The sequence below is a fragment of the Pteropus alecto genome, unplaced genomic scaffold (genome assembly GCF_000325575.1).
Source record: "Pteropus alecto unplaced genomic scaffold, ASM32557v1 scaffold39, whole genome shotgun sequence".
Lineage (NCBI taxonomy): Eukaryota > Metazoa > Chordata > Mammalia > Chiroptera > Pteropodidae > Pteropus > Pteropus alecto.
In genome coordinates this window covers 4966018-4977710 of record NW_006443568.1, presented here as the reverse complement: position 1 = coordinate 4977710, position 11693 = coordinate 4966018, and the positions used below count along the sequence as shown (strand labels likewise).

The 11693-nt window shown below is 51.5% G+C and overlaps 2 protein-coding genes across 4 annotated transcripts in view; one reads left to right on the top strand and one right to left on the bottom strand.

Moving 5' to 3' along the window:
- Positions 1-1153: 1153 nt before the first annotated feature.
- Positions 1154-6283, top strand: HPCA (hippocalcin). Its single transcript, XM_006924276.3, has 3 exons — positions 1154-1534; positions 5761-5866; positions 5977-6283. The coding sequence occupies exons 1-3, from the start codon at positions 1157-1159 to the stop codon at positions 6072-6074; spliced, it is 582 nt and encodes a 193-aa protein (XP_006924338.1). The 5' UTR covers positions 1154-1156; the 3' UTR covers positions 6075-6283.
- A 625-nt stretch (positions 6284-6908) lies between these two features.
- TMEM54 (transmembrane protein 54) overlaps positions 6909-11693 on the bottom strand; it is a 6473-nt gene continuing 1688 nt past the window's right edge. Inside the window, exons 2-6 of one of the 3 annotated variants that reach the window (XM_015599040.2) lie at positions 10361-10557; positions 8153-8212; positions 7822-8010; positions 7560-7694; positions 6909-7216 (exon numbers count right to left, since the gene is read on the bottom strand). In XM_015599040.2, the coding sequence (XP_015454526.1) occupies positions 7142-7216; positions 7560-7694; positions 7822-8010; positions 8153-8212; positions 10361-10557 (656 nt within the window). In that variant the 3' untranslated portion in view covers positions 6909-7141. The remainder of the gene's footprint in view (positions 7217-7559; positions 7695-7821; positions 8011-8152; positions 8213-10360; positions 10558-11693) is intronic. The other 2 variants (XM_006924275.2, XM_015599041.2) reach the window with 2 other exon arrangements.

The window sequence follows — 11693 nt, the reverse complement described above, 5'->3', positions numbered from 1 at the left end:
CCGGCCATGTGAGAGATGTTGGCAGGGGAGTTGGCTTGTGATGGCATGTGTGAGACGTGGGGTCGTGGGCTGGTGTGTCTTGATGCACAGGGTATGGGAGTTGTGCATGTGTGGTGCTGTGTGTCAGTACGTGTGAGTCGTGGAGCAGAGAGAATGTTGTTATATGTGGAGGCACAATGACCCATGGGTGAGTGTGGACTGGTATGTGAGTGGCATGGGACCCAGTGTATGGATTTAGTGAGCTGTCTAGTGTATGTGTATTATTTATTTGTGTATTATTGTGCATGAGTTTTGTGGCATTTGGTACATGTATATCATTTTTATTTATTTAACACTTATATAGCACTTATATGTGCAGGCATCATTCTATGTGCTTCACATATATTAACTAACTTAATCTCCATAAGAATAATGAGGTAGGTACTATCAACCCCACCTTACGGATGAGGCAGGGAGTTTAAGGAACTTGCCTAATCACATAGCTGGTAAGAGGCGGAGCTGGGATTTAAACCCAGGTGGTCTGGCTCAGGAGCTCAGGCTCACACCTATCTTATGCCACCCTTAGCCAGACACAAGTGTGTAGGAGGACAGGCTGGAGTCTGGGCTGCAGGTGTATTTTGTGGTGAGCAGGCATATGCGAGACAATGAGAGGGCAGTAGGTTGGAAGGAGGAGGACCAGGAGGCCTTTCAGCACCTCCCTGGGCAACTCTGGGAGTCAGCCCTGTCATTCTATGGCCATGTGACCTGAAACAGATCACCTTGCTTCTTTGATCCTGCCTTCTCATCTATAAAATGGGGCTAATCCCTGGGCTTCATTTTGTGAAGGTGAAATGGTATACACCTGTGAAGGCTTAGAAGCTGGCCCTGAGAGGGGCCTCAGTAAATGAGAGCCTTCTTTCCTTTCTCTGCTACTGGACCTGTTCCCTGGGGAGGTGTAAGGGCTGCAGAAATGGTGTGGAGCACATCACAGAAGCAGGATGCCTGGGTATAGACTGTGACCTTGGGCCAGCTCCTCTTTCTCACTGGGTCAAGTGAGAGGCTGAGGTGGCAGGTATCTGGGGGCCCTCCTGGAGTGATCAAAGGATCAGTAAGTCATGACCTCTCCTCTCCATTCTTTGATCTCCTTGGGGACCCAGGTGGACTTGGCTCTGTGGCCATGGGCAAGCAGAATAGCAAGCTGCGGCCCGAGATGCTGCAGGACCTGCGGGAGAACACGGAGTTCTCGGAGCTGGAGCTGCAGGAGTGGTACAAGGGCTTCCTCAAGGACTGCCCCACGGGTATCCTCAACGTGGATGAGTTCAAGAAGATCTACGCCAACTTCTTCCCCTACGGCGATGCCTCCAAGTTTGCTGAGCACGTCTTCCGCACCTTTGATACAAACAGCGATGGCACCATTGACTTCCGGGAGTTCATCATCGCACTGAGTGTGACCTCGCGTGGCCGCCTGGAGCAAAAGCTCATGTGGGCCTTCAGCATGTACGACCTGGATGGCAATGGCTACATCAGTCGTGAGGAGATGCTCGAGATTGTGCAGGTGGGCCCCTGGACCCCTCAGAATGCCAGGCATAGGGCTTGGCAGCTTGCACCCACCATCCCTTTTTATCCTCTGGCCAGTCCTTGTGGGTAGGTAGTGTCAGGTGCTATTCTTATGACCCATTTAAAAACCTCTTTATTAGGAAGTAATTTTCAATTTAAAGAAAAATTGAGTAAACACTCATATATCCTTTACCCAGATTCACCAATTAACATTTGACTACATTTGCTTTATCATCGTTTGTGTGGGTGCATGTGTGTAATGTTTTGTTGTTCTAAACAGGACCCTTTACCCCTAAATAAATCAGGATATATTTCTTAAGAACAAGGACATTCTCTTACATAACCCATAATATGATTATCAGAGTTAGGACATTTAATATAGGAACAATGCTGTTCTCTAACTTACAGACCATATTCAAATTTTGCCAACTGTTTTCATAATGTTCTTTTTTGCCCTGATCTAGGATCACACACTGCATTTCATTTCATGTCTCTTTAGTCCCCTTTAGTCCATAACAGTTCCTTGACCTTTCTTTGTCTTTAAAGATTTGACATTTCTGCAGAAGTACAGGCCAGTTAGGTTTTATTTATCCTCATTTACTCTAGAAGAAACGGATGCTCAGAGAGGTAAAGATACTTACTCGAGGCTACACAGCCTGTGAGTGGGCCACCGGCATCCACTATCTACCCAGCCGCTTTCCAACTAATTATTTGAGGGCCTGCTAAGAGCCTAGTGCTGAGTCAGATGCTTATACACATGAGCTCAGTGCATCTTTACAATGACCCCATAAAGCTCAGAGAGATTAAGTAACTTGCCTAAGGTCACAAAGCATGTAAGTGAAATTGAGCTCAATCTGGCCACAACTCAGAGCTGCTTCTTGAAAGGTGTCTGGCTTCTAGTTCTGGAGTTGGCCTCGATTCTTAGATTGCTCATCTGAAAAATGGGCATAGTGATGCTGATCTTACAGGGAGGTTTTAAGGGCCTGATATGAATGTCGTTTTAGTAGAAATTTAAGTGTTAGCTTTATCTCAAAAACCTCCTAGAGCACCCATCCTCTCAGCCCAGAATTGTATACCATCAAGGCTGTTTCTATCTTACCTATCCAGTTCCTTGTCCACTTTTTCCCTGAGCCTCTGTTTATTCACCTGTAAAGGGAGGATGTTAACTCCCTATTCCATAAGGCTACTGCAGGTATAAAGTGGGATAAGGACTCTGGCAGAGGGCCCAGCATATAATTGGTACTTGGTAAATGTTATTATTTTCTCTTCTGCACATTCTCTGCTCTAGCCAGAATGGCCTTTTCAACATCCTTGGAATGTGCCCTGAGTAATCCTGCTGCACAGTTTTGCACAAGCTCTTGGTCCCTTTCCTTCTGCCTCTCTGAATCCTTTCTCTTCTGGTCCCTCAGCTGTGCTGACTGCTCCCCACTTCCAATTCATCCAGCCCCTACTGGATCTTGACTTTGGCTTCTCTCTTGCTAGGGTCTGGGTCTGCTCTCTCAAGCTAGAGTAGAATGAGCTGCCTTGGAATGTGGTGCCTTCCCTATGCCTATCACTAGGAGAAAGCCCTAATGTTTGTCAATGACTCCCACAGGCCAGGCATTAAATCTCTAGATGATGGACGGTAGGGAGTTCTGGGGGTCCTGGTGAAAGGGTTGGGGTAGCCTGGGTGGTGGGGGATTACTTTGGGATTGAGCAGCAGCTGGATAACAATCAGTGCAGAGGGATGTTCATGTTTTACTATGTATTGTGATTGCACTGGTGTATACTGGGAAATTTCAGCCTTGCTGGAGGTGCCAAGCCAGCTCCATTCCTTGGGCATCCTTGGAACCTCCTGGCTGGCCTCTGCTGTATGGGCCCTGGTTTCCTTCACCACAACCCATCAGTCAGCCCCAGACAGCCAGTGTAGACGGAGCTCTGCGAATACCAGTGACTGATTAATTACAAGTTGGCTCTAGTGAAACAATGAATGAGCAGCGATTCCAGACAATTAATTAGGAGGCCCAGGAGTAAGGATGTCACATGGGAGTGTTCACTCTCTAAGTTGCTCACTCAAGGCCTTCTCAGGACCCAGTTCAGTGATCAGGTGGTAAGTACACTGAAAGGGAAGAGACTACATCTTGGTTGGTTGGGGCTTCCACTCTGATGGAAGAGACAAGTGTGCAGGCCACACTGACCAGCTCGGTGATAGAGGTGCAAATGTGACATCTGGGAGTTAGGGGGACTGAAGGTCAGGGAAGACCTGAGGATGTGGTAGATGAGTAATGATTATTATACAAGCTGCTGTTTACTGACCACTTACTCGAGCCAGTCACTGTTCTACACACATTATCTCATTTAATATTCTAGATAATCCTTATGAGAGAGATGTGATTACCCCTATTTTTACAAATGAGGAAACTGAGGCTAACAGAAGTTAACTACTTCTCCAAGGCTACACAGCAAGTGATTAGTGGAATCAAAATGCCTCTCCAGATCTGCCTTATTTCAAAGTCCCTGCTGGTCATCACCACCCCACAAGCGACTGACTAATCAGCAGCTAAGAGGGAGCAGGTTCTAATCTGGTCGCTGTCATAGATTCCTTTTCTAGCCTCTTTTCTTATCTGAAAAATGGGGATCATGATATCTGCTTTTCAGGGCTGTTGTGAGGTTTAGAAAGAACGTGTGTGAAGTACTCAGCACATAGTAGGTGCCCGATAAATCGTAGCTAGTATTATTGTTCCAGGCAGAGGCTGTAAGTGCCAGGGAAACTGAAAGGTGTGGGGGTGTTTGGTTGTGGCACAATCACCCACCAGGGGAAGCCTGATGGTGGAGAGATCAGCAGAGACCAGAGTGTGAAGTGCCATGAATGCCAAGGGCTGAATGGTTTGGACTTGTTACAGAGGGCAGTGGGAGGTGCTACCTACCGGCTTTCAAAAGGGAAATTCCTGCCAGATGCCAGGCACTGTGCTAAGTTCTGGATATGTGCACTAGCTAGATGTCCATGGCCCTTATCTGTATGTGTGCTAGGGACTAGGAACGATCCTACAAAGGCATAATAATTTCCAGAGAGGTGTCTCCAAAGGAAAAGCCCAGGAAGCTCTGGGCAGCATATGGGCCCTGACCTATCATGGATCACAGAAAGCCTCCTGAAGAAAGCGCCATGTAAGCTGAGCCCCAAGGAGGAGTGGGAGGCAGCAGAAGGAGCGTGGGGCAGCATCCAGAAGGAGCTGAGTGCAGGGGGTGGGGTTAGAGGGAGGCCTGTGAGTGACTAGAAAGAGGGGGTGGCCTGCTGGGCTGGGTACGTGGTGTGGAGATCTGTGTTCGTAAAGAGCTTTCAGAGGCAGTGTGGGAGACAGACCCAAGGAAATCAGGCAGGAAGAGACCAGTATGGAGGCTAAAGCTGTATTTCAAACGAGAAATTTATGGTATGGGAAAAGGGAGGCTTCTGGGAGGAGGTTTCAGTATCAAATAGTTGGAAGACTAGGGTAACCGGTCTGGTTCTTAAGCTTCAAGACCCAGTCTATCCCACAGGCCAAGCCCGTAGGGCTCAGTGTGCATTTAGCTCAAAAACCCTTCTTCGATTCCCTTCCAGAGCTCCTGCACGTGGCGGCTACAGCTCTGGGCCCAGCAGATCCCAGGCTGTCCCCACCCCCGGCAGGTGCTCATTTGCGTTTATTTGCATAATGTTCCCCGCCCCCTTTGGACCCAGCTGCCTCAGGCCTTACATCCCTCAAGGCGACCCTGATTCCCCTTGCCAGCCACAGCAGCATCACAACCTCCTCAGCCGAGGGCCCTTGTTGGCCACTGAGCGCGGGCCACCTGGAAAGCGAGTTTCTGAGAAGCAGCGCTAACCCTATACTTACCCTGGAACATTCGGCCCCGATGTCCTCCAACATCTTTCCTCACCCCTTACACTCAGCCACCCCCAAATTCTCGGCACCTACTCAGAGCTTTTTGCTGGGGCGTCTTTGTACATGCAGATCCCTCTGCCGGCAATTCCTTTCCCACTTTGTGCTCTAAGGGAACTTGGTCAGGGCTCACTCCAAGAGCCCCCTCTTCTAGGAAGCCTTCCCAGATATTTCTTCCTGAAAACCCCGGTTCCCTATGCCTCAGTGACCCCCCTCTCTACCTCATCCTGACGGCAGCGACAATCGTCAGCGTACCTGGGGGCGTCATTGAATGTTAGGGGTGGGGTTTCGGGCAAGCTCTTCTCACTCCCTGCCTTCCCCTCTCGCCCCCCAGGCCATTTACAAGATGGTTTCCTCCGTGATGAAGATGCCGGAGGATGAGTCGACCCCAGAAAAGAGGACTGAGAAAATCTTCCGCCAAATGGATACGAACAACGATGGTGAGGGGCAGGGGCGGGGGCAGGGGCGGGGCCCCCTCTCGCCTGTCTGCTCGGCCTCCCCTCGCTTCACTGCTGCCTTCTTCCCCATCACTGCTCCCCTCACCCCGCAGGCAAGCTGTCCCTGGAGGAGTTCATCCGCGGGGCCAAAAGCGACCCGTCCATCGTGCGTCTGCTGCAGTGCGACCCCAGCAGCGCCTCCCAGTTCTGAGCGAGAGGAGCCAAGTTCCCCCTCTTCCCTGCCTTCACTGGCCCTCTCCCGGTTCTCAGCTTCTTCTCCCTCGTGTCTCTCCAGGCTGGGGGTCAGACTGGGCCTCCCCAACCCCCAGGGTCCGCACTTTGGGGAGGCTATGGAGAAGGGAACCCTACAGTCTCCCCAAGACCCAAGCAAGCGGTTAGCACCCTCCAATCTAAGAGGCAGTATCTCCCTTCAGCAATGATAGGGAGACACAGGCTCTGGCTTGGAGCCAATCCTCCCTTACCTAGATATCAGAATTTCAACCATCCCCCCTCTCCACCAACACACATAGCCACGAGGCCAGCCTTCCCTCCCCCAGTCACGGGCAACCTCCCCCATCCCCGCCCCTGCCCTTGTAGATCTCAGCCTGGGTGGAGCGGGGGAACTATGCCCAGGTGAGGAGCCTGTCTTTCTATTTGGAAGGGAGAGGATTCCAGAGGTGGGGCCGGTGGGGGCGTGTAAGGAAAAAGCTTCCTTGAGCCATTCTTCCCTGCGAGAGGGCCTCAACCCTTCCTGCTCTGGCTCTTACTGGCCTAGAGGCCATGATGCAAAAGGAAAACCTCCTGATTCCAGCTCCCCAGCTGCGGCACCCGTGAACCCCCGCCTGCCTTTCAGCACTTGGATGAACACAGACCTACAGACCCCTCTGTGTATTTTGCCTCCCTCCCTTACACACATACACACACGTGCGCACACGCGCACACACACACACATACAGGCCCACAGACAGAAGGGCAGACACACCTAGAGCCCCACTCACAGCATCCTATGTGGGAAAGAAGCACAGGCCCCTGGCCGAGCCCCCTCTCCTGCTGCATGCATCCCCATGGAGCATCTCTGTTCTTTTTAATAACTTCAGAATAAAGTCTTGTTTCAGTGCAGTGGGCTGGGTGGCCAAGGGAGGGGTTTGAAAGCCGCATCCGGGTTCTCGAGTGGCCATTGAGCCCTTGTGGGCCGGCTTGAAGAATCCTGGCCTGGTCACAGTGTAGAATTGGTTACAGGACCCCAGGAGTCATGGGGCCCAGGCGAGGCATCAGCTGTCAGAGGGTCAGCGGCCCTGAGATGGGGCAGCTCATCAGGTCATGGTCCTCTACAGGCTCTGGGCTTTCCTGCATCTGTGGAGACATAAGAAGCTGCCAGGCTGCAGGATCTGCCTCTGGGTCTCCTCCTGCAGGACATCCAGGGAATGGGAGGAGGGAAGGGCTGGAAGGATCTCTGGGGCACCCCCAATTTGAGCCTGGATACCCCTTCCCTTCCCTCACATCCTGGGCCTTGGGTGTCAGCTGTGTGACTTAGCTGTGAGATCTTTGAGCCTCTAAGCCTCTGCCTTTGGTCCTGGGGAGAAAATTATTGTCCCCGTTCTCAAGTGGGGTCCCCATTAGAGGGATGGGATCTGCCCAGCAAGGGCTCCCAGGAAATATGGGGAGTCAGGGCTGTGGAGGGGGTAACAGGCCTTACAATGTGGTGGCTGCTTTTCCCCCACCAGGGCCTCAGTTCCAGCAGCTGATGGATGAGCTGGGCACATCGCACAGCGAACACACTCTCTGCCACGCAGAACACAAGTGAGATGCCCCAGAGGCACAGGCTGGAGCTCTGCAGGGGAACAAGGGGTAGATATGGCTGTCTGGGGTTGGGGGAAGAAGGCGGGACTCCAAGAACCCTTCCCACCTCTGATGAGCACCTGGTTGACCCTCACTCCATCCCAGGCCTAAACACTCACATAAATGCGTGTGGGGTCGAAGGGACAGTTGGGCGCCAGTGCCAGTAGTTCGGGGCTCCCAAAAGTGCAGGCTGCCAGCAGTGCCCGGCCCTGGGTGGCAAAGGTCACGGCGATCGAGGCCAAGAGGCCGAGAGCACAGGTCAGAGAGAGAAGGGCACAGGCCACGCTCAAGCTAAACACTGCCCAGCGCTGGATAGGAGAGACCACTGGTTAATGGACGTCAGGCTCGGCCCCCGTGAGCAGCTCTGGCCCCTATGGGGTCAGCCTCACCCCCTCCAAGCAGGCCAGGTCCTTTCTACCCCTAAGCCCCATCCCAGAAAGTGCAACATACCAAGGGGATGCTGGGAAGGTAGCGTGACAACACGATGGCTGCAATGCCCGAGGTGATGACCTGTGGGAGACTCAAATCAGCCTTGACCCCTGAACCCCCCTGCTGGAGGATAGTAGGCAGGGGGATCAGGACCACTCTCAGATAAGAATTCCACCAATGACACCTGAAGCCCGCCAAATTCCCCACCCCTACCACCTGCTTAGCCTTGGCCTCATTACCTCCATCTGCAAGGAGGCACTGCTTCCTCATGGTCCAGCCCTGAAGTGATGTTTCTAAAACACAACCACTTCCTGCCTATAACTTTACATGAGTCCCCACTGCCTAGAGCTGTGTATCTCAAACAAGGTCCTGTGTATCCCAGGGCTGCATGTCCCACGATATATATGACTTGTCTCCCTGGAGTGGAAGAGATTTTGGAAGAAACTAAGTAACTCACTGGCAAGGAACTAAAAACAAAATTATTTTAAAACAAATCAGGACCCTTTATGGAGTAGAATTCAAAATCTTAGGAGTAAATTATCCCAGGCTCTCAATGACCTGGCACCGGTCCCATCAGCTTCTATCAGCTTCTGAAACGTACCCTGGCCAGCCTGTTCCTTCATTGCCCTGGATGTGGACACCCATACACAGCCTGCTCATGATGCTGCCCACACTCTGCCTTCTCAGGAGCACCCTTCCTGCCACTCTTCACTTGCTTGGGTTCTTCCACCTACAGGCCTTCCTAACCCCCTTCAGTCCCAAGAGATTTGTGTTTAACCCACCAGCTGCCCCTTGGATCTCGTGGGCTCCATTCAGCCAGGCTTCCTCCCTGAGCCCCCTCACTGTACCAGCCATGGGCTGGACCCCTGGGAGGCAGGTGGAATGATGCGAGGAGCCTAGCAATATTCACTGTGCAGCCATGAGTAAATGCCTCAACCTCTCTTTCCCACTCTGAAGGATGAACTCATGGAAAGAACACTGGCTTTGGTGTCAGACACAAATCATTTCAAATCCAGCTAGGCTTCTCCGTGTCAGCAGGAGGCTGGGTGGTTCTCTGAGTCTTGGTCCACCCCCCTCTGTAAAATGGGGATAATAATGGTTCCATGTTGCTGGGAACAGTGAGGATTAACTTGAGGAAATGAGGGTAAAGTGGAGTCCATCCCCAGTGGACCTCCTAACCCTGAGTTCACAGCCTTCCCTGACTTCTCACCAGGCTGGTAATAGCAATAGTAATAGTAACTCCAAGGGACACCGCACACATCTGTGCAGCCCAGCCCTGTCCCACTGATTGAGGCTCTCCTACTAGCTGGGGCCTGTGATCCTCCTTCACCTAAGCCTTGGGGCCAGCAGGCTGTCTGAGCTTCATTTTGCAGGTGAGGGAACAGTCTTAGAGAAATAAGTCCTTTAGCCAAGAGGTGGCAGGGACCAAACTCACACACACCAATGTGTGGATGTTGCTCAAAAGCTGTCGACACCTCTGCTACTAGGTAGGAAATTGAGAATACCAGGCCCCTTCATTTATGAATTCATCAAACAGGTACTGACATTCAGTCATAACTACAGCTACCATCTATTGAGTATTTAACTATAGACCAGGCCTAATGCTAAGCTCCTGCCAAATTGTTTTTTTTTTAGTATCTCCAGAACAAATCTTAGCCGTTCCCACCTCCAAGCCTTTGCATCTGCCATTCTTTGTACTTGGAATGCTATCTCAGCTTCCTCTACAATCTGTTGGTCCCCGGCATGCCGCATACCTGGGTTATGGTAATTGCAGCCTATCTTTGAACTCCTACTCATCCATCAATACTCAGCTCAAGGGCCTCCACCTCCCTGAACCCTCCTGAACCTTCCTGAACCCTCCCAAACTGAGCCGATGTTCATTCTTTCTGTCCAGTGGTGCCTCAACTATTTTCCTATGTAATGATAATCCCAGCTCACAGTAGTGAGCACTAACCATGTGCCCGACACTGTGCCAAGCCCTTTATGTTGATGATCTCATTCAATACTCATCAGCACCCTGTGAGGTGAACGTTGTTACAATCTACAGTTTCTGAACGAGGAAACTGAAACGAAAAGAGGTTGAGTGGATTGTGCAGCTGGTAAGTGGCAGAGCAGGGGTCAGTGCTCAGGCTCTCTGCTTGCTCACCCCAGGCTTTGAGGTGGAGACTCATCGAAGACCTTTCAAGCCCCCTCCAGCCCCTGCCAGCCACCCTCTCAGCCTGGTCATACCACGATGGCGGAAGTGACAGAGAGGATGTTGACCACGCAGTACTGCACAGCCACAGCATCATGAGGGGCAATCACGTAGCGTAGCACAGTGCCATGGAGGAGAGCAGCTGCAATGAAGCTCACGTGGCCCAGCACCACCAGCACCAGCCCTGTCTTCATCAGCACCTTCCGGAAGTCGCCCACACTCAGGCCACCTGCTGGAGACAGCTGTGTCAGGGCCAGGGGTGGAGCTTATCCTGCTGGGCAGAGGAGAAAACTGAGGCCCTGGCAGGAGTGATGGACATTGGGTCCTAAATATTTCTGGATAAGTTGGGGCCATTAACTTGTCTTCTCTGAGCCTCAGTTTCCTTATCCAGAAAAGGGGTTCACAATGCCTTTAATGAGTCATTGGAACTCTGAGGTTGGAAAAGCACACAGGTGGTATTAATAATGGGTAGTAGTCCTTGTCAGTGCTCACGAGTGGCAGGTCTAGGATTTGAACCCAGGTCTTTAGTTCTAGACCCATGATCCTTCTACTTAACTCTCATTCACTGATTTACTTATTCATGTGTTTATTACACAAATGTTCACTGAGTGCCTGCTCTGTGCCAGGCCCTGTGGCACCATGATGAGCTTAATAGTCACTATCTGGCTTCGAGGAGCCCCTAGGTCATTGGGCAGGGATCAGGTCCTGCCCAGGATTCAGTCTGGTGCATAGGGCCTAGCACTCTGCAGATACTCAGCTCACAACTGCTGAACTGAACTGGCTAGAAGTGGGTGACTCTGGGCAAGAAGCTCAAGCCTCTGAGTCTCCATTTCCTCATCTGTAAAATGGAAGAATAACCCTTATATCACAGTTGGGCAGGAGGGTCCCATGAAGAGATGGATGAGAAAGTAGGGCATACCCTGGGGGTGCTGGGAAAAACAGCTCTTGGTGCAGGGGCGCTGGGCAGGGACTGTGCACATGGGGGAGGGCTGGGATCAAAAGAACATCAGGAACTTAAATGCAAATTCTGAGTGACCAAGTGGCTGCCCAGCCATATCTGCACACTCCCAGGAACAGGGAACTCTTCTGCTTGGGCAGCTCAGGCCGTTCCAGATTTGCTCTCTGGAATTTCCCCCATAGGTCCTGGAGACATACACCATGCTGGTCCCCTGGCCCCGCCAGCCCCTTCTCTAGCCAGCTCCGTGACACTAGAAGACTGTCCAGGTCCCCAGAATTAAATGGTCCCTTCTTCCTTTAGCTATTCCTAGTGGGACCTGACTGAGACCCTTCCTAGACCTCAATATCATCATCTGTGGATAGTTCATACATGAGAGCTTGGCAGCTAAAAAAAGAAAGAAAGAAACAAAC